The 21641-nt window shown below is 41.0% G+C and overlaps 1 protein-coding gene and 2 long non-coding RNA genes across 18 annotated transcripts in view; 1 reads left to right on the forward strand and 2 right to left on the reverse strand.

Annotated features, from left to right (window-relative positions):
• Positions 1-439: 439 nt before the first annotated feature.
• The window catches only part of LOC126985566 (ATP-binding cassette sub-family C member 5-like), a 110704-nt gene continuing 89502 nt past the window's right edge, over positions 440-21641 (reverse strand). For 3 of the 7 annotated variants that reach the window (XM_050840713.1, XM_050840710.1, XM_050840714.1), the window contains 7 exons: positions 19659-19748; positions 18734-18923; positions 16193-16352; positions 15110-15302; positions 13983-14147; positions 13245-13375; positions 440-2580 (listed from right to left, as the gene is read on the reverse strand). In XM_050840713.1, coding sequence (XP_050696670.1) covers positions 13262-13375; positions 13983-14147; positions 15110-15302; positions 16193-16352; positions 18734-18923; positions 19659-19748 — 912 coding nt within the window. In that variant the 3' untranslated portion in view covers positions 440-2580; positions 13245-13261. The other 4 variants (XR_007738791.1, XM_050840711.1, XR_007738792.1 and 1 more) reach the window with 4 other exon arrangements.
• Positions 16327-17989, forward strand: LOC126985567 (uncharacterized). 10 transcript variants are annotated; one of them, XR_007738800.1, is made up of 7 exons: positions 16327-16483; positions 16531-16581; positions 16849-16915; positions 16952-17094; positions 17188-17218; positions 17250-17316; positions 17363-17989. It is a non-coding gene; the product is annotated as an uncharacterized LOC126985567 (long non-coding RNA). The 10 variants fall into 10 exon arrangements; XR_007738802.1 differs by lacking the exon at positions 17188-17218 and adding an exon at positions 17121-17156 and having other exon boundaries at positions 16952-17089; XR_007738799.1 differs by having other exon boundaries at positions 16952-17192.
• On the reverse strand, positions 19763-21103 carry LOC126985568 (uncharacterized). The gene is made up of 3 exons (XR_007738804.1): positions 20846-21103; positions 20245-20355; positions 19763-20175 (listed from the first exon to the last, which is right to left on the reverse strand). It is a non-coding gene; the product is annotated as an uncharacterized LOC126985568 (long non-coding RNA).

The raw sequence follows: 21641 nt of genomic DNA on the forward strand, positions 1-21641 counted from the left end.
CAATGCCCCCCACCCACTCCCCACCCCCTGAATAGAGCACTGGGATTAATGATGAAGGAAAAGAGAGATAAAAGTGGTTTCCTCCATATCAAAACAAGAGAAATCTAAAGAAAGGGGGAAATGCCAAAAAAGGAGGAAAGAAATTAAGTGAAAAAAACAAGTGAAGGGCTCAATGGATATCACTTGTTCCCAGCATCTCACACTACAAAAACGTTTCACTACACAAACGTTTCACTACAAAAACGTTTCACTACACAAACGTTTCAGTTTAATTATGTAAAGTTATACCACACTTCCCATATACCACACACCCATATACCACACACCCCATATACCACACACCCATATACCACACACCCATATACCATACAAGTCACAACAGTTCCTTACTCACCAATTCTCCAGTGTAGTTGGAATGAGGGGTCAAATAAAGCACAGGTCATCTTTCACTAGGTTTAATCTCGTCCCAGTGAGCTAGATACATACATACATACACTTTGCTTTTTTAATATGATTTTTATAATGCGAGAATCAGGCGATGAGTTGTGATATGTTCTTAGGTTATGAGGAACTGGCGACTGTCTTTTCTTGGGTTTGGGTCCTTCTGCAATAGATGGATTGGAAGAGTGTGGAGATTATGCAGAACTGTAAATGATCTTTTTCTTAGTGTGGTTCGTCTGCAATGAATACACGAGATGGAACAGAAAGGAGAGTATGCGGAACTAATGAATTTGGTTCTATTTTTGGTTCCTTCTGCAATAGACAGATTGGAAGGGTATGAAGATTATGATGAACTGTAAATGATCTTAGTTTGGTTCGTCTGCAATGAATACATGAGATGGAACAGGAAGGAGAGTATGCGGAACTAATGACTTTGGTTCTATTTTTGGTTCTTTCTGCAATAGACAGATTGGAAGAGTATGGAGATTATGCAGAACTGTAACTGAATCTTTCCTTAGAGTGGTTCGTCTGCAATGAATACATGAGATGGAACAGGAAGGAGAGTATGCATAACTAATGACTTTCTTCCTTGGTTCATTTCTGCAACACATACACAGCTTGGAAGAGTATGGAGATTATGAGTAACTGTAACAATCTTTTTCGGCATGTCAGAATCAGTCAATGCGAGAATCGGTAGCGTCTATAAGAATACCGATCTCAGCTTTCGAGTTTGATAATGTGGTTTCGTGTTCCGGTTGTTGTGTTAATGAGATCATTCACCGCGCGTCGTTAAGTGAGCAAAGTGGGACTAACTACATAAGCTCATCTGGACACTTTTTGTACGTTTTATGAAGGTTCAACATAATGGTACGGACGCCTGCAGCTAAATATTCCACCTCCGTCAGGCCGAGAACAGAAATGCGACTTGGATGACAGATAAATTTCCGGCAAAAACGCGCCTGAAGCTAAATATTTCACCTCCGTCAGGCCGAGAACAGAAATGCGACTTGGATGACGTATAAGTTTCCGACAAGAGCATTACATTTCTAGCGTTGGAAGATAAAGAATAATGCCAAAGAGTGATGAAATATAGAGAATAATGCCAAATAGTGATGAAATATAGAGAATAATGCCAAATAGTGATGAAATATAGAGAATAATGCCAAATAGTGATGAAATATAGAGAATAATGCCAAATAGTGATGAAATATAGAGAATAATGCCAAATAGTGATGAAATATAGAGAATAATGCCAAATAGTGATGAAAATGATAGTGATGAGAAAAATGCGACTTGGACGACATATGAATTTTCTGACGTAATCATCTCGAGCGACGGAAATTAGACAGTACTGAAAAATAATAGTAATAATAACAATAATGATAATAATAATAGAAAATGAAACATAGCTCACAGATTGACTTTCCTGCATAATCATAACTTCTCTAGAAATGGAAAATGAATAATGCAGAAAAATAATGAAGATAATAAAAGTGAAAATAAAAATGATGATTGAAATAATTATAAAAATGGAAATTAACTCAGATTTTCCTGCGTAATTACATATCTAGCAATGGAAAATAGGGAACGCTAAAAAAAAAAAAATAATAATAATAATAATAATAATAATAATAATAATAATAATAATAATAATAATAATAATAATAATAATAATGATAACAATAACAATAATAATGCCGGAAATTACTCAGTGTATCAAAATAACCCAAAAAAAAAAAAAAAAATAATAATAATAATAATAATAATAATAATAATAATAATAATAATAATAATAATAATAATAATAATAATAATAATAATAATAATAATAATCAAAATACCAACAAACAACACCATCGACAACTCAACACACGGCCTCAGCGCGAACCAAATCAACACCTCCCCGGAACACCTGCGTACATGGCGTCGTCAGCACTCGATCACAACACACAAAATAAAGGAACACCGACACAACAACATCCTCCATATCTCACACCAGCGCTAGAGTATGTACACCAAAACTGGAGGCTCGTCTACGGAACACATGAGTTTGTATCGGTCACCCCTGCGGCACACCTTTCCTTTGTCCAGCGTAGGGGGTTAGCGTCCTTAAAAGCCGTTCTTGAGCTGTCTCCTTTGCTGTAAAAAAAAATAAAAAAAAAAAAAAAAAATAAAAAAAATCAATCTTGGTGTCCGTTGATGGTTCGGAGATATTCCTTCCGTCCAATTATTCCCTCCTTATAAGACTCTATGGACATGAAATTCCCCTCTTAGCTTTTAAAATGGGGATATCAAGTAATGTATCCACCCAATCGATCAGCCTTAACCCGGTAGCTGCGGGGATCATGTTTCTTAAAGGCCCCTCTAAGCGAGAAAATGAGAAAAAATCATCACTCACGCAAACCATTTCATAATATATATCAACGCATTTGTGATCAGTTTATGCATCATCTATTTTGGGGGGTTTAAATCATGCCACAAATTTGGCCCGTCGCTGCTACACGGTAAAGCCACAAATTTGACCCGTCGCTGCTACACGGTAAAGCCACAAATTTGGCCTGTCGCTGCTACACAGTAAAGCCACAAATTAGGCCCGTCGCTGCTACACGGTGAAGCCACAAATTTGGCCTGTCGCTGCTACATGGTGAAGCCACAAATTTGGCCCGTCGCTGCTACACGGTAAAGCCACAAATTTGGCCTGTCGCTGCTACATGGTGAAGCCACAAATTTGGCCCGTCGCTGCTACATGGTAAAGCCACAAATTTGGCCTGTCGCTGCTACACGGTGAAGCCACAAATTTGGTCCGTCGCTGCTACCGGGTTAAAATCTTCATCGCTGGGCATTGATGGATGGGAGATATTCATTCTGTCCATCATTTCCTCCTGACAAGACTCTACGGACATGATACCCAACATATCCTAAACTTTCTCTCACCCAATCCTTCCTTTACCTTCAAGACCCGAATCTCTCACACACACAAGATTACACAGTCTTGCATGGAAGGGCATCAGTATATCCCTTTTGTAACCTTTCTCAGGGCATGTAGGAAAGTTAACATATCCTAAACTTCATCTGACTCTATCCTTCCTTAATTTTCAGGACCCGAATCTCTTACACATTACACTTTCTTGTATAGAAGGGCATCAGTATATCCTTTTTGTAACCTTTCTCTGGGCATGTAGGAAAGTATACATATCCTAAACTTCATCTGACCTTATATTTCCTTAATTTTCAGGACCCGAATCTCTCATAAACATTAAATTTTCTTGTATGGAAGGGCATCATCATCATCATCATCATCATTTGTATACCTTGTTTCCCTTCTTGCTTCTTTCTTCCTTCCTTTTTGGTATTTTTTCTTCCCTTTCTTCGGATATCTTTTCATTCTTTCTCTTCGTACACTTTATATATAGCCTACTACGTTTTCAACTATTTTTTTATTCTTTTATTTCTTTCTTCTTTTGGGTATCTTCTTGTTGGCTTTCTCGTGACATGTGTGAAACTATGCATATCTTAAAATTGTCTATCTCGCCCAATCCTTCCTTTACCTTCAAGCCCCGTATCTCTCTCACACACAACATTACACACTCTTGGAAGGGTCGTCTACCTGCTCGCCAGCCTAAACACTCTACACACACACTATCCATCAACCGAGATCGCTAAACATCAACCGAGACATTCAAAGAGACACACCAACTACACACAGACCAGCTCTCGTATCAATGCAACAGTTCACTCACTTAACTTGGTAAATACGGTTAATCGGTTGTTCTTTCCTTCCTATCTTTCTTCCAGTGTTTCTCTATGCCTGTTATTTCTTTTTTTTTATTTCTTAACTTGGTATATACAGTTCATGGTTAGTTTTTTCTTTCCTTCTTCCAGTGTTTCTCTTTGCCTGTCTTTTCTCCTTTCTTTAATTCTTATTTCTTTTTCTTTTGTCATTCCCTTCCATTAAGCCGTCAGTCAAGTGTGTTCTTCCGACTGACTCATGCACATATTCATTTTCTTTTCTCATTCCCTTTTTTTTCATTATTTTAAGCCGCCTGTCAGGTGTGTTCTTCCGACTAACTCTCACGCCCATGTCCGCAAATATCTCAGGCTCACATTATGACTATTTCCCGAGGTCACAGAGAAGATTAGCCGAGTTTTCATGGGTGAGTTTCCCGTTCATGGCGCTGAAGTCGGGTTAAGATATCACTGGAATCACGAAACAGCCCATGAAATACCCAGCGACTTCCACAATGGGCTTTTCAAACAGGTGTATATCGAGGTTTTCATAGTGGGTTTTCATGGGTGAGTTTCCCGTTCATGGCGAAGAAGTCGGGTTAAGATATCACTGGAATCACGAAACAGCCCATGAAAAACCCAGCGACTTCCACAATGGGCTTTTCAAACAGGTGTATATCGAGGTTTTCATAATGGGTTTTCATGGGCGATTTTCCCGTTAATGGCGCTGAAGTCGGGTTAAGATATCACTGGAATCACGAAACAGCCCATGAAAATCCCAGCGACTTCCACGATTGGCTTTTCATACAGGCATATGTCGAGGTTTTCATAATGGGTTTTCATGGTCGATTTCCCCGTTAATGGTGCTGAAGTTGGGGTAAGATATCACTTGAATCACGAAACTTCAACGATAGGCTATTCAAACAGGCGTATACTGAAGTGCCGTTACGTTTAAGAATAAGGACTTCACTCACACTTCTTCATCACACTAGTCACTCTCATACCCGCAAAGAAAGGAAGGTTAGACTCATTCATCAAATCAGTCCTCGTAACCAATGGCGTTCCTCACTATAAAAAAATACGACTGCCACACGAAAACCTATTCACCACGTTAACCTGAGCGGACCGTTGCACTTGAGCCAGTCTGCCACACCTAGAAACTAATGGAAAACACCTTGAATGAACAGAAGGCAGCCACACAGTATATATATATGCACACACACACATGTCTATATATCTTTTGACCTTGATTAATATTTTACGTATCATCTGTGAAAAGACAGTTGAATGAGACTTTTCATTAATACTCTGATGACTTGATAGTGTTTGGTCTACCACTGTCCATAATGAGATCCTGACGAACAGTGATGAATGAGACTCTTCCTTAATACTTTGATAACTTGATAATGTTTCATCTGCTACTTTCCATAACAAAATAATGACGGACAGTGACGGGAACTCGTAAAATTTCTCCATCATTTCTTGGTCATTTCTTATTTAGCTTATTTATTGTTCTGGTATCATATTCAAATCAGGACTTCTTGCTTATTTTCATTTTAAGAGGAGCTAATCATTACTTTCTATTATTTATCTGTCTATTTTTTTATTAATTTCTCTTTTCCAGTAATCATATTCAAATCACCTCTCTAGCTCGTCCAATCCTTCCTTCACTTTCAAAACCCGAATCTCTCACACACAACACTACGGTTTCTTGTATGGAAGGAGCGACTACCTGCACATCACTTTGAACATGCTACACACTTGTTTACCCAAATTCTCAGTGACATACTTTCTGTTCCCATCATTCTTAACCCGTCCGCTGAGATTGGCACGGATTTGGCCTTCACTGGTAGCCAATATCATATCACACGCAGGACCCAGAAATCACACACAACCTCCGACTATTCAAGGCCTTACTGCGGGTTTTCCTAAGAGTGACACGTTGGTTATAAGAAGGAAATGCTGGTCTATATAGAGAACACCGTAAGAGGAACTTGTCTGTGGGTTGTGTCCCTGCCGTGTGGTGGGTGGATGTGTAGGCAATGACTGGTTGCTAGTTTAGACTCCATATCCTCAAACATTTTAACATTTAAGGGGCTATATATGTATTTTTAATCAGTTGGGTTCTAGTCAATGTGTTTCTAGGTTCGAGGTACAGAAGGGTCGAACTACCACCAGGGCCATAGAGCTAGTACCAAAAAAGCCTGGAACTCCCGTAAAAGTGTGTTTGTTAAGGGGCGATTACACTGGGCAAATTTTCCGTGGATCTTCAGTCACACCATGATTTCCGATAGCGTGGTTCTCATTTGTTCCTTGTTATTGTTGCTGCTGATGATGGTGAGTAATACCGTCGTCCTTCAGTGAAATCTACCGTAGCTTTGGAAGATCGTGGACACGGAAATATGAAAACCACGCCAGCGGAAATCATGGTTTGACTGAAGATGCACTGAAAATTCGCCCAGTGTAATCGCCCCTTAACAAACTTTTGCGGGAGTTCCAGGCTTATTCGGTGGTAGTTCAACAGCCCTGGTGGTAGTCCGGCCCTTCTTCTGTACCTCGAACCTAGGGAAACACTCATTAGAACCCGACTGATCAACTTTCGGGCCTTTGGAAGAATAGTTGACTTGAGAGGCGGAAATGTCTTAGGATACGGGCTTTAATCTGCTTCCCCTTCCCCCCCCCTCCCCCCCTCCCTTGATCATGGCAGTGTGACTCGGCCCTGAGCTGGTCATACGGAAGGCAGCTGTCACCTCTAGGCCTATGTGAAAGCCAGAGGAAAGGTGATGTGGTCAGGGTGGGTGCGGCTTGGGTCAGGGTTATATGGTTAGGTTCAGACGCAGGTGGTACAGGGATCTGGCTGGCGTGTGGCTGGGTGTGGTTTTGCTCAGGGTTATGGTTGTATGGTTAGGTGGAGGCTCTGGTGGTATAGGGATCTGGCTGGGTGTGGTTGGGTGTGGCTCAGTTCAAAGATGTGGTCTAAATGGGTGTGTCTGAGATTAGTGGGGCCATGTTGAAGGTATGTGGCACTTCATGGAGATGCTGGTGATACAGAGATGTGGTCAGGCATGGTTTAGTGTGGCTCAGTTCAAAGATGTGGTCTAAAAGGGTGTGACTGTGATAAGTGTGGCCATGTCCTAGGTATGTGGCACTTCATGGAGACATTGGTGGTACAGGGATGTGGTTGAGTATGGTTTAGTGTGGCTCATTTCAAAGATGTGGTCTAAATGGGTGTGGCTGGGATAAGTGTGGCCATGTCTTAGGTATGTGGTGCTTCATGGAGACACTGGTGGTACAGGGATGTGGTCAAGTGTGGCTGGGCGTGTTTGGATTCAAAGATGTGGTCTAAATGGGTGTGTCTGAGATTAGTGTGGCCATGTTGTAGGTATGTGGCTCTTCATGGAGGTGTTGGTGATACAGGGATCTGGTCAGGTATGGCTTGGTGTGGCTCAGTTCAAAGATGTGGTCTAAAAGGGTGTGTCTGAGATTAGTGTGGCCATGTTGAAGGTATGTGATGCTTCATGGAGACACTGGTGGTACTGGGATCTGGCTGGGTATGGTTTAGTGTGGCTCAGTTCAAAGATGTGGTCTAAAAGGGTGTGACTGTGATTAGTGTGGCCATGCCTTAGGTATGTGTCACGTCATGGAGATGCTGGTGATACAGAGATGTGGTCAGGCATGGTTTGGTGTGGCTCAGTTAAAAGATGTGGTCTAAAAGGGTGTGACTGTGATAAGTGTGGACAAGTCTCAAGTATCTGGCAATTCATGGAGGTGTTGGTAATACAGGGATCTGGTCAGGTATGGCTTGGTGTGGCTCAGTTCAAAGATGTGGTCTAAAAGGGTGTGTTTGTGATTAGTGTGGCCATGTTGTAGGTATGTGGCTCTTCATGGAGGTGTTGGTGATACAGGGATCTGGTCAGGTATGGCTTGGTGTGGCTCAGTTCAAAGATGTGGTCTAAATGGGTGTGACTGTGATAAGTGTGGACAAGTCTCACGTATCTGGCAATTCATGGAGGTGTTGGTAATACAGGGATCTGGTCAGGTATGGTTTGGTGTGGCTCAGTTCAAAGATGTGGTCTAAATGGGTGTGGCTGTGATAAGTGTGGCCATGTCTTAGGTATGTGGCACTTCATGGAGATGCTGGTGATACAGAGATGTGGTCAAGTGTGGTTTGGTGTGGCTCAGTTCAAAGATGTGGTCTAAAAGGGTGTGACTGTGATAAGTGTGGACAAGTCTCAAGTATCTGGCACTTCAGAGGCAATATCCAGGATGATGCGGTCACACTAAAAATCGTAGCATGGTCGGGTATGGCTGGTAGATGGTGCGGCTGGGATGGTGTGGCCACGGTACAGAAAAACAGCAAAGTGAAAGAGATGAGAATACAAAATTTGCTAATGTGGTTTGTGATGTGGTCTAGCTGAATGTGTGAGGTGTGACATGTGGTGCAGTGATGTTCAGAGATGTGGTTGTGGATGGTAAGAATGTGGCCATGATGGAATGTGGCTTTGGCGAGGGTTAACTATGTGAAATCGTAAGGCAGATGTGACGTCAGATGAAGTTCTAATATTCAGTGATGTGGCTGCATGGGTGTGGTTATGAGAGGAGGTGTGGCTCGTAGTGTGGCTAAAACGATGAATAAACATTAAACTCAATGACTCCGGGACTCTTCATCGCCGAACTTATAAGAAAAGAGAAGATGGGATGGTTTTTGTGTGTTTTTGAGGGAGGAAACTCAAGGGCATGGCATAAGGAAATTCTAAAAAAAAACATGTTACATAGAGGGTCGTCTGTACTTAGGGAAACACAAATGCCAACAGCGAACACCAGAGATGAACAAAACTACATCTTCTTTTGTGTTTGTGTCTGTGAGGGGGTGAGCTCAAGGACGTTACATAAGGAAATTCTAAAAAAAAACATGTTACATAGAGTGTCATCTATACTTAGAGAAACACAAATGCCAACAGCGAACACCAGAGACTAACAAAACTACATCTTCTTTTGTGTTTGTGTCTGTGAGGGGGTGAGCTCAAGAATGTGACATAAGGAAATTCTTCAAAAAACATGTTACATAGAGTGTCGTCTGTACTTAGAGAAACACAAATGCCAACAGCGAACACCACGGACTAACAAATCTACATCTACCGACCACAGACCGACGCTACCACACAAACATTATCCCATAGATCACATGTAACGCCTTAGACAATACATAACCGTAGCGATCTTGCATATCTTACTATAGCGTATATATATATCCTCGTACATTACTATGAATATATATAAATACCGATAATTTCTCTGATCAAAAATATATTAATATGCTTCTTAAACTAGGCCGAGTATGCGGATGACGGCTGGACGCGGAACATCACAGCGAGTCGACCTCCTTGCAGCCTCGTTACACCGTTTGACACGCCAATAACACTAACGTAGCAGCCCACAGGTCACCTTAAAATATGGGGCCGTGTTATGAGTCGAATCCGAGAAGTTTTGGGTCCCTAGAGTTCGGTTTAGGGGATGTATTACGAGTCAAATCCTAGAAGTGTTCAGTCCCAACAGTGTCATCCATCGCGAACTCTGTAGGAATCTGAATTTACGTGGTACTCAGATCATTGTACTTTCCGGCTCCTGACTCATATTTATTGCCAGGAAACGGCCAATAATTAACCATTTTAACGATAACTATAAATTGATCTAGTTATTTGGGTGGAGGAGACAGATTTGGGGTGGCAATCGGCAAGTACAAAGGCTGCGTACGACAATCTGGCAACAGTGAGTCCTGAAACATCTCGGATTTGACTCATGATACGGCCAGTGGTCTACAGATTGTTTCCTCATGAATGCCCTCGGACACTATCACAAAAGAATGGTTAAGAATAAGGGGAGGAAGGAAGGGAGAGAAGAGAGGATAGGGAGATTATTACGGTTAAACGAGAAGGGAGGTAGCATGATTGGGAGGAAAGGAGAGAACGATGAGAGAAGAGGGAGATTATCGCTAACGTAATTCCCTTAACCCCTTCACTACGGCCGGGCCAAAACAGCGCCCTGTGCCGTATCCGAGATCGCCGCGCGCGTCAAATGCCGTTATTGAATATGACAAGTTTTCAGCCGTAAACTCAACATATGTATTATATATGAAAACATGCAGAATTAAATGATGCCCATAAAGAAGCAAGTTATCTGATAATTTTGAGATGTAGGCATAAATATACAGAGAGGAAATAACTCGTATACTGGCTAAAGCGAGCCAGGACGCAGTATACACGTCCTTGGATATGGTATGGCGCACGTAAGGACGCAGTATACGCATCCTCGTGTTGAAGGGGTTAACACTACGTCCATTTACTAGTCGGATACGATGAAAAATTTTAAAAAAGTGGTTCCGGTCCTCAAGCAAAGCCGAAATAGAGTTTTAGGAGAGTGTTTAGACTTTCAAATGCCTTCAGTGCCAAAAGACATCTTCTGAGAATCATGGAAATACTACTAATTGGATGCGATGAAAAATGGAAAAAAAAGTGATTCATGTCCTCTAGTGAAGCAGAAATAGATTTTAGGAGAGTGTTTAGACTTTCAAATGTCAGTGCCACAAAACATCTGCTGAGAATCATGAAAATACTACCCTGCCACACACACACACACACATACACAGAGACTCACTCACTCACACACACACACACACACACACACACACACACACACACACACACCTCCAGCCCCTATACTAACCATACCTCATGACACAGAGCTCAGGGATACACGGATAATAATAATAATTGTAAGTTACGTCGACCACTGAGCTCAGACGCATATGGAGACTTATACCTACATCACCCAGCTCCTTTTTCTTCTTAATTCTTCTTTTTTTCATTTGACATCCTTATTTTCCCTTCGGCCAGCAATATTCAAAGCTGTTCTTGAGGCCAGCCAACCCTTCTCCCCTTCCTTAAGTAAATACAGCCATTCACGTGCGATAAAACTCCTCGACACGATACAAAACACTTGGATTAACAAACATAAACTCCATTGGTCAAGAGGTCTCACGTACCACTCTAAAATGCTACCTCTCACAGTTTGAAAATATACCCAACTTTTAACTTTAACGCAAACATCCATTCTTTAACCCCTAAAGGACCGGAGGTGGCTATAGCAGCTTTTTTGTAGAAGGGCCGGAGGTGGTTATAACCAGTGCGCTCACCCCAAAAGTCTATTCTATTCAACTCGCTGTTCCTCCGTAACCACAGCACGTAGAGACTTCTAGATGGTGACTTTAGAAAGACGAAGACTTGGTGGTTATTACAAAGTCTATCTTATTCACTCGTGCAATGTAGGTTAAGCGTAGAAAGTGTGTGAATGCAGGCAATTTCCGGGTTTAGCACGGGAAGGCCGATCCCAGCAGAACAGAAAATACAGCCACCCCCGGTCCTTTAGGGGTTAAACACATATATTGTAACCTTCCATGATCATAATTTACCTTCGTTTCTACTGTACATTTCTTTAGTTAACATGAAGGTAAGTAACTGTAAAATGCTACCTCTCACAGTCTGAAAATATACCCGACTTTAAACTTTAATACGCACAAACATCCATTCTTTAAACAAGTATATTGTAACCGTCCACGATCACCAATTCATCTCTGTTCCTACTGTACATCTCTTTAGTTAACACAAAGGTAAATAACTGTAATCATCATTCTTCGTCATAATACCACTGTGGACTAACATGAACAGGAATTAACAGGTTCTTCTTTTAGGCAAACTCCTGACACACTCTCATTCTTTAAACATGCATATTGTAACCTTCCATGATCATTAATATATCTCCGTTCCTACTGTACATCTCTTTAGTTAACATGGAGGTAAATAACTGTAAAATGCTACCTCTCACAGTTTTAACTTTAATATGCAAAACCCATTCTTTAAACATATATATTGTAACCTTCCATGATCACTAATATATCTCCGTTCCTACTATACATCTCTTTACTTAACACGAGCATAAATAACTGTGATCTTCTTTCCCTTACGTAATGCCACTGTCAACTAAAGCCCCGTTCACACTGTGCTGACTCTGGGCCATGATAACCGAGCGACTTTTAAGCCCCCTTCAACATCCGGCGATCATTTACAGACCTATTTCCGACCGTGTGCAACCCTTTCACATCAACATTTCACACCCAAGACCTCGTATACCCCGAATCGCTGGGTTGTTGTGGCCCAGAGTCGGCACATTGTGAATGGGACTTAGCTTGAATGGGAATATACAGAGATTCTTCTTATAGGCGAACTCCTGACACACTCTCACACGTCCTTCCTCACCTTAGCTTACGTTCTCTCCCGGCAGATGAAGGGCAAACTCAACTAGATTTCAGGATACAGGACAACTCCCGACACTCTCACAGCGGTACATCCTCCCTCCTTAGCTTACATTCTCTTCCTGGCAGATGAAGGGCAAACTCAACTAGATTTCAGGATACAGGGCAACTCCCGACACTCTCTCACAGCGGTACATCCTCCCTCCTTAGCTTACGTTCTCTTCCCGGCAGATGAAGGGCAAACTCAACTAGATTTCAGGATACAGCAGCAATTCCCAACACACTCTCACAGTGCTACACGTTCTCCCTCACCTTAGCTTACGTTCTCTCCCCGGCAGATGAAGGGCAAACTCAACTAGATTTCAGGATACAGCAGCAACTAACACTCTCATATCGCTACAGGTCCTTCCTCACCTTAGCTTACGTTCTCTTCCCGGCAGATGAAAGGCAAACTCAACTAGATTTCGGGATAAAGCAGCTACACAAAACACAAACCAATCCTTCCCTATACCCCAAATGAGAATTACCACACATACGTATCATCCATCATGTATTTGAGCCTAGGAAAACATGTGTATGCTATAGAATGACATCATTTTTGACACCCTCGAAAGCAGAATCACACTTGGAGACACGAACTCGTACTCGGAAGGACTCAACCCTTTGTACATCCATATTTATAGCGTAGTTAAGCCTAGAGAATGTACGTACGCAATGGGATGACAAAAATACCTTACACGCAATATCACTGGAGCTGTGAATGCCTTACTTAAGAGGTATGGGGTACTAGGTGAGCGCCAGCATTTGTTCGACTGTGGTCACTCCCATGGCACCCAGCATCTCCCGGAATAGTGACCCTTCTTTGCTCATGAGGGACGCTGGTGTGTCGAACTCCTGGACCTGTGGAAGAATATATAAACTCAGGGTCATGGCTATCTGGGTACCTAACCTAACCTTTTCAGTCAATACCCTAACCTAACCTAACTTATCTAACTTCCATAACAGAGAAGATTAGCCGGGTTTTCAAGGGTTCTGGGTCTACCTATTTAGTCTGTACCCTAACCTAGCATGACTTATCTAACTTCCACATTCGTAAACGTATCTGATTCATGTTACGGCTATTATCAAAGCCCACAGAGAAGATTAACCGGGTTTTCATGGGTGTTTTCCCCGTTCAAGGTGCAGAAGTCGTGTAAAACTATCACTGGGATTGCAAAACAGTCCATCTGAGACGCTTAAGAATACAGACTTATATCCTAACCTGGCCTGACTTATTGAAATACTCTCTTTAGTCATCTGGGTAGGTAGTATGTTAAACTGTCTTCTTTACCCCTCAACACCCTTCAAATCTACACAACACAACATAACACATTTCTCCTCATTCTTACCCTCCACATTCACCCTCCAAAGAACCCTCAACACCTCACCATGCAACACAACAACACATTCTCTCTCACTCTTACTCTCTCAACACCCCTCAAACCCCTTTCAACACAACAACACACACCTTGCCCGCCTCCAGGACCAGTATCCTATCATAGTGGGCGACAGTGTTGAGTCTGTGGGCGATGGTGAGGACCGTGCTGGCCTGGAACGCCTCCCGGATGGTGGCCTGGATGAGGTGGTCAGTCTCAACGTCCACGGATGCTGTCGCCTCATCCAGCAGCAAGATCTGGAGAGGAGTAAGATCATAAGGTTTGGATGAGGAAGGAATGGTAAGTGGACAGCAGTGATTTGCGGGCTTTTTTTTTTTTTTTTTTTTTGTTGTTGTTGTTGCCCTTGAGCTGTTTCTTTGGCTGTAAAAAAGAAGAAAAAAATAAAAAAAAAAGCATGTAAGATCTGGAAGTGGGAAATGAAGAAGGTAAGAAGGTAAGAGAATATTAAGGAAGATCTGGGGGGGAAAGATTATAGGTTAAGATGAGGAAGGAAGAGAGCCAGTAAGCAAGATCTGTAAGGGGAAGATTAGAGAGGATTTGCAAGAGAACAGACGGAAGATCAAGGGTTAAGAGGAAGAAAGATTAGTAAGAGACCAAAAGCAAGATCTGTAAGGGGAAGATTAGAGAGGATTTGCAAGAGAACAGAAGGAAGATCAAGGGTTAAGAGGAAGAAGAATTGGTAAGAGAACAGAAGAAAGCAAGATCCAGGAGGGGAAGATCAAGAATTAAGATACAGACAGGTTGGTTTTGTAAGCGATTGTCAGGTCATGGGTTAAGGAGAAGAAGAAGGGTCAGTTTAGTGAGAGAATACATTAGGTTATTGGGTTAAGGAGATGAAGAAAGGTCAATTTTGTGAGAGAATGTGAGGTCATGGGTTAAAAAAGGAAAGAGATGAAGAGAAACAAGAAAAACACGAGAAAAATAGAGAAAAAGGGAAGAAAGAGAGAGCCACACTGTCATGGGAGAGGCGAGCTTGTGAGGAAAGGAAAGTCTAAGGAGATGAAGAAGGGTCAGTTTTGTGAGAGAATTCATCAGGTTACTGGGTTAAGGAAATAAAGAAAGGTCAGTTTGTGAGAAAATGTGAGGTCTTGAGTTAACAAAATGAAGAAGGGCGAGTTTAATGAGAAAATACATCATGTTACTGGGTTAAGGAGATGAAGAAGGGCTGCCTATACTGTAGAAAACAAAATAAATATACCTTGCTGTTCCTGAGTAGCGCCCTCGTCAGGCAGATCAGCTGGCGCTCACCGACGGAAAAGTTCTCCCCGCCCGCCTCCACCTTGCAGCTCAGGCCGTGTTGCTGCCGCTGAACCACGGGCTTGAGGTGCGACTGCTCGAGTGCCTGCCACACCTCCTCGTCAGTGTGGGCCTCAAAGGGGTCTAAGTTGTACCTGTGAAAGGGGAAGACCACATTGGCATCGGCTTGCTACGGACCACTAAATTAAACTTCGACATATTGACACATCATCATCATCATCAACATTTCGTTTAACATCTGTTTTCACTCTTCCTGAGCGGTTGGACGCTTTATGGCTCTCCTCCATTCTACTCTGTCTTCTGCCCTATGTTCATCCAATCCCATCAATGCCAAGTCTTCCTGTATACACCTTCTTCACGTTTTCCTAGGTCTACCAACTGGTCTCCTTCCGTCTACCTCCAATCCCATCAATGCCAAGTCTTCCAGTAAACACCTTCTCCATGTTTTCCTAGGTCTACCAACTGGTCTCCTTCCTTCTACTTCCAATCTCTCCAAAACTCCCAGCACTGTGTCCTCCCCTGCTCTCTTTACATGTCTAAACCATCAGTGTCTTTCCCTTCTGAGCACTGTTTCCAGGTCCTCAACTCCACATCTGTTAGCTACATCTGCATTGGACACCCTACGTCTTGCCACCTGATCCCTGCCATTTATGCTGCTAAGAAGGTGACAGGAAATCTAGAAGAGCATGACGGCAAAAATTTACTACTGGGCTCTATTTTCATGACCTTTACATTCACACATACAGTTACGAAGCAAAACTGGACGCCAATAAATATTCCGTGGGAGACTCCTAATACTGGACGAGAAAATAACCTTGAAAATAAAAAACAAAATCAGAAAAATACAAAAAAAAGAAAGCTAAACTAGACCCTGAAAATGAGCCCATGAGTCTTACTGATACCACAAGACAAAAATACCACTTAAAATAAAACAAAAACATATAAAACGAAACTAAACTGCACCAAAATAAACATCGCACCCGACTTACTAACACCGGATGAGAGAATCACCCCCGCCACCCACCTGAGTGACCCCTGGAAGAGCACTGGGTCCTGGGGTATGACGGAGATGCTGGAGCGCAGTGTGTGGAGCCCGACCACGCTCACATCCACCCCGTCGATGACCACGCGGCCGGAATCCAACTCACTCATCCGCAGCAACGTGGAGATGAGCGATGACTTGCCTGGGGATGAGAAAATAGGATGAAGGAGGAAGAAGATGGAGAGATAAAAGAGGAATAAGATAGAGGGGAGGACTAAGGGAAATAGGTTAGGTCAGGTTAGGTTAGGTGAGGAGAAGGGAAATGTAAGTTAGGTTAGGTTAGGTTAGGTTTAGGTGAGGAAAATGGAAATGTAAGTTAGGTTAGGTCGGGTTAGGGGAGGAAAAGGGAAATGTAGGTTAGGTTAGGTTAGGTTAGGTGAGGAAAAGGGAAATGGACACCAATAAATATCCTGTGGGAGACTCCTAATACTGGCTGAGAAAATAACCTTGAAAATAAAAAACAAAATCAGAAAAATACAAGAAAAGAAAGCTAAACTAGACCCTGAAAATGAGCCCATGAGTCTTACTGATACCACAAGACAAAAATACCACTTAAAATAAAACAGGTAAAATAAAATCAGGTTAGGTTAGGTGAGGAGAAGGGAAATGTAAGTTAGGTTAGGTTAGGTTAGGTTTAGGTGAGGAAAATGGAAATGTAAGTTAGGTTAGGTCGGGTTAGGGGAGGAAAAGGGAAATGTAGGTTAGGTTAGGTTAGGTTAGGTGAGGAAAAGGGAAATGTAGGTTAGGTTAGGTTAGGTTAGGTGAGGAAAAGGGAAATGTAGGTTAGGTTAGGTTAGGTTAGGTGAGGTTAGGTTGGGTTAGGTGAGGAAAAGGGAAATGTAGGTTAGGTTAGGTTAGGTGAGGAAAAGGGAAATGTAGGTTAGGTGAGGAAAAGGGAAATGTAGGTTAGGTTAGGTTAGGTGAGGAAAAGGGAAATGTAGGTTAGGTTAGGTTAGGTGAGGAAAAGGGAAATGTAGGTTAGGTGAGGAAAAGGGAAATGTAGGTTAGGTTAGGTTAGGTGAGGAAAAGGGAAATGCAGGTTAGGTTAGGTGAGGAAAAGGGAAATGTAGGTTAGGTTAGGTTAGGTGAGGAAAAGGGAAATGTAGGTTAGGTTAGGTTAGGTGAGGAAAAGGGAAATGTAGGTTAGGTTAGGTTAGGTGAGGTTACGAATAAGGGAAATATGGGTTAGCCTTTTTTAATCAAGTTACAAGAGGTATGGAATGGATGGAGAGGAGGAGTGAAGGAAATATGATAAAGAAAGGAGAATGCTATGAACAAAAATGAAAGATGGAAAAGAATGGTTGAAGGAAGAAGGAAAAGGAGGGAGATATGATGAAGGAAGGAATGATATGGACAAGAGGAATGAAGGAAATATGAGTTACCCAGAGAAATAGTGTGAAATGGAGAGCAGATATGAGTTAAATCTATCTTAAGTTACAGAAGCAAAAGAAACCCTAAGAAATAGAAGGAAAAAAAAGAGTAAATACAGTAAACAAAGAAGGAAAAAAAGAAGGAAAAGAATGGAAAAAGACTGTGAAATAAGAGAGAGAACATGAGTTAAATCTATCTTAAGTTACAGAAGCAAAAGTTACCCTGAGAAATAGAAGGAAAAAAAGAGAGTAAATACAGTAAACAAAGAAGGAAAGAAAGAAGGAAAATAATGGAAAAAGACTGTGAAATAAGAGAGAGAATATGAGTTAAATCTATCTTAAGTTACAGAAGCAAAAGAAACCCTAAGAAATAGAAGGAAAAAAAGAGAGTAAATACAGTAAACAAAGAAGGAAAGAAAGAAGGAAAATAATGGAAAAAGACTGTGAAATAAGAGAGAGAATATGAGTTAAATCTATCTTAAGTTACAGAAGCAAAAGTTACCCTGAGAAGAAAAAGAAAAAAAAAAGTAAATATATATAAATAATAAAGGAAAGAAGGAAGGAAAAGAATACAAATAGACTGAAATAAGAGAGAAAATATGAGTTAAATCTATCTTAAGTTACAGAAGCAAAAGTTACCCTGAGAAATAGAAGGAAAAATAAAGAGTAAATATAATAAACGAATAAGGAAAGAAGGAAGGAAAAGAATACAAATAGACTGAAATAGGAGAGAAAATATGAGTAAAATCTATCTTAAGTTACAGAAGCAAAAGTTACCCTGAGAAATAGAAGGAAAAATAAAGAGTAAATATAATAAACGAATAAGGAAAGAAAGAAGGAAAATAATACAAATAGACTGAAATAAGAGAGAAAATATGAGTTAAATTTATCTTAGTTACTGAAGCAAAAGTTACCCTTAGAAATAGAGTACTAATTTTTTTTTTTTTTTTTTTTTTTTTTTTTTTTTTTTTTACAACAAGGGAGATGGCTCAAGGGCAAGAAAGAGTGTAGAAAAAGAAAGCTTGTTACTTGCCGCTCCCACAACAGAAGATAGTATAGAGTAGCCATTAATAAGGAGTAAATATGGAATAAGTAATAAATAGTTCATGCATCGTTCTTTTCTACATCAATTTCCTTTTTCTACGCCACCCACCCGCTCCAGTCCGCCCGACGATGCCTATCTTCTCCCCGGCGTTGATGGTGGCGCTGATGCCGTGGAGGACGAGGGGCAGGTCAGGCCGGTACCGCAGCTTCACCTCCTGTAGCTCGATGGTGCCGTGAGCAGGCCAGGGCTGGGCGGGGCATGTCTCGGGGATCTCCCTTGGCGCTTCACTGGTCAGGCCCTGCAGGAAAAGGTCGTGAGAGAAGAGGTCAGAGGTGGTAAGGTGTTGCAAGCTAAGTAAGGTAAAAAAGGAAGGAAAAGAAAGAAAAGGAAGGAGGAGGTAAGGTGTTGCAAGCTAAGTAAGGTCAAAAAGGAAGGAAAAGAAAGAAAAGGAAGGAGGTGGTAAGGTGTTGCAAGCTAAGTAAGGTCAAAAAAGGAAAGAAAAGGAAGAAAAGGAAGGAGGAGGTAAGGTGTTGCAAGCTAAGTAAGGTCAAAAAAGGAAAGAAAAGGAAGAAAAGGAAGGAGGAGGTAAGGTGTTGCAAGCTAAGTAAGGTCAAAAAAGGAAAGAAAAGGAAGAAAATGAAGAAAATGTCAGAGGGGATAAAATGTTGCAATCCAAGTGAGGTGAAACATGAAAGAAATGAGAAGGAAAGAAAAGAAAAAAGAGAAAAGAAGGAAAAGAAAGAAAAGAAAGAAAAGGAAGAAAATGAAGAAAAAGTCAGAGGGGATAAAATGTTGCAATCCAAGTGTGGTGAAGCAAAAAAGAAATGAGAAAAAAAAAAAAAGACTAAATTATACTCATCCGATTGGTGATAGAGAATAGGGATGAAATGATTACAGAACAAAGAATACTCTGATTAAGAAAAGCAATAAAAAAACAATAAAAAGAAGACCCATCGTTAATAAAAGACAGAAATGAACAATAACAAAAGGGATATTAGCTCAAGCCATAAACAACCATTAAAAGGACACTCACGTAGGCGTACTCGATGATGCGCTCCACGGAGGTGACGCGGGACTGGAACTCTGACTTCATCCTCATCAGGAACGGGGTGAACGCACACACCTGCACGCCGAGAGGGACAGAAGGGAGACTGATGTGAATGACGATTAAAATGACGGTACAAAAAATTAAATGAGAGAAAAGTCTGAGATGAGAAAGCATTGCAACCCAAGTAAGATGAAAACTATACATGAATGCCTTAACTTAATAGTGACTAAATTATACTCATCCAACTCATAACAAAGAATACTCTGATTAAGAACAATAAAAAATAATTAAAAGCATATTCTCTCACTAAACCGACCCTTCTTCACCTCCTTATCCCATGACCTGACATTCTCTCCCTCATAACCTCACTCATAACCTTAAAAGCACGAATTCTTTTCTTCTCATTTCCGTTTTTTGACCTTACTTAGCTTGCAACATCTTACCACCTCCGACCTTCTTTTCATGACCTTTTCCTGTATTCTTTTCCTTTCCTTTTTTTGACCTTATTTAGCTTGCAATATCTTACCACCTCTGACCTTTTCCTGTATTCTTTTCCTTTCCGTTTTTCGACCTTACTAAGCTTGCAATATCTTACCACCTCTGACCTTTTCTTTCATGACCTTTTCCTGTATTCCTTTCCTTTCCTTTTTTTGACCTTACTAAGCTTGCAACATCTTACCACCTCTGACCTTTTCTTCCATGATCTTTTCCTGTATTCCTTTCCTTTCCTTTTTTTGACCTTACTAAGCTTGCAATATCTTACCACCTCTGACCTTTTCCTGTATTCTTTTCCTTTCCTTTTTTTTTACCTTACTAAGCTTGCAACATCTTACCACCTCTGACCTTTTCTTTCATGACCTTTTCCTGTATTCCTTTCCTTTCCTTTTTTTGACCTTACTAAGCTTGCAACATCTTACCACCTCTGACCTTTTTTTTCATGACCTTTTCCTGTATTCCTTTCCTTTCCTTTTTTCGACCTTACTAAGCTTACAATATCTTACCACCTCTGACCTTCTCTTTCATGACCTTTTCCTGTATTCCTTTCCTTTCCTTTTTTTGACCTTACTAAGCTTGCAATATCTTACCACCTCTGACCTTTTCTTTCATGACCGTTTCCTGTATTCCTTTCCTTTCCTTTTTTTGACCTTACTAAGCTTGCAATATCTTACCACCTCTGACCTTTTCTTTCATGACCTTTTCCTGTATTCCTTTCCTTTCCTTTTTTTGACCTTACTAAGCTTGCAACATCTTACCACCTCTGACCTTTTTTTTCATGACCTTTTCCTGTATTCCTTTCCTTTCCTTTTTTTGACCTTACTAAGCTTGCAATATCTTACCACCTTTGACCTTTTTTTTCATGACCTTTTCCTGTATTCCTTTCCTTTCCTTTTTTTGACCTTACTAAGCTTGCAATATCTTACCACCTGTGACCTTTTTTTTCATGACCTTTTCCTGTATTCCTTTCCTTTCCTTTTTTTGACCTTATTTAGCTTGCAACATCTTACCAAAAAAATGAAGGATGCTAATATGAATGACTGAAACAAACACGTGTCTTACAACCCCACAAGCACACAATTGAAAGCTTGTCTAACTCTATAAGGAATAACAAGGACGGTGAACAAAAACAAGAAGACAACAAAGAAGAAGAAGAACAAGAGCGAGAGAAAACAGAACAGGAAGAGAAAGGAGAACAAGAACAAGAAGAAGAAAACGAGAATAAAAATTAGAAAAAGAAGAACAGGAGTGAGAGAAAACAGAACAGGAAGAGAAAGGAGAACAGGAACAAGGAGAAGAAGAAAAATGAGAATAAAAATTAGAAAAAGAAGAACAGGAGTGAGAGAAAACAGAACAGGAAGAGAAAGGAGAACAAGAACAAGAAGAAGAAAAATGAGAATAAAAATTAGAAAAAGAAGAACAAGAGAAAGCAGAACAGGGAGATGAAGGAAAACAAGAACAATAATGAGAACA

Source organism: Eriocheir sinensis, chromosome 59, assembly GCF_024679095.1.
Source record: "Eriocheir sinensis breed Jianghai 21 chromosome 59, ASM2467909v1, whole genome shotgun sequence".
NCBI lineage: Eukaryota > Metazoa > Arthropoda > Malacostraca > Decapoda > Varunidae > Eriocheir > Eriocheir sinensis.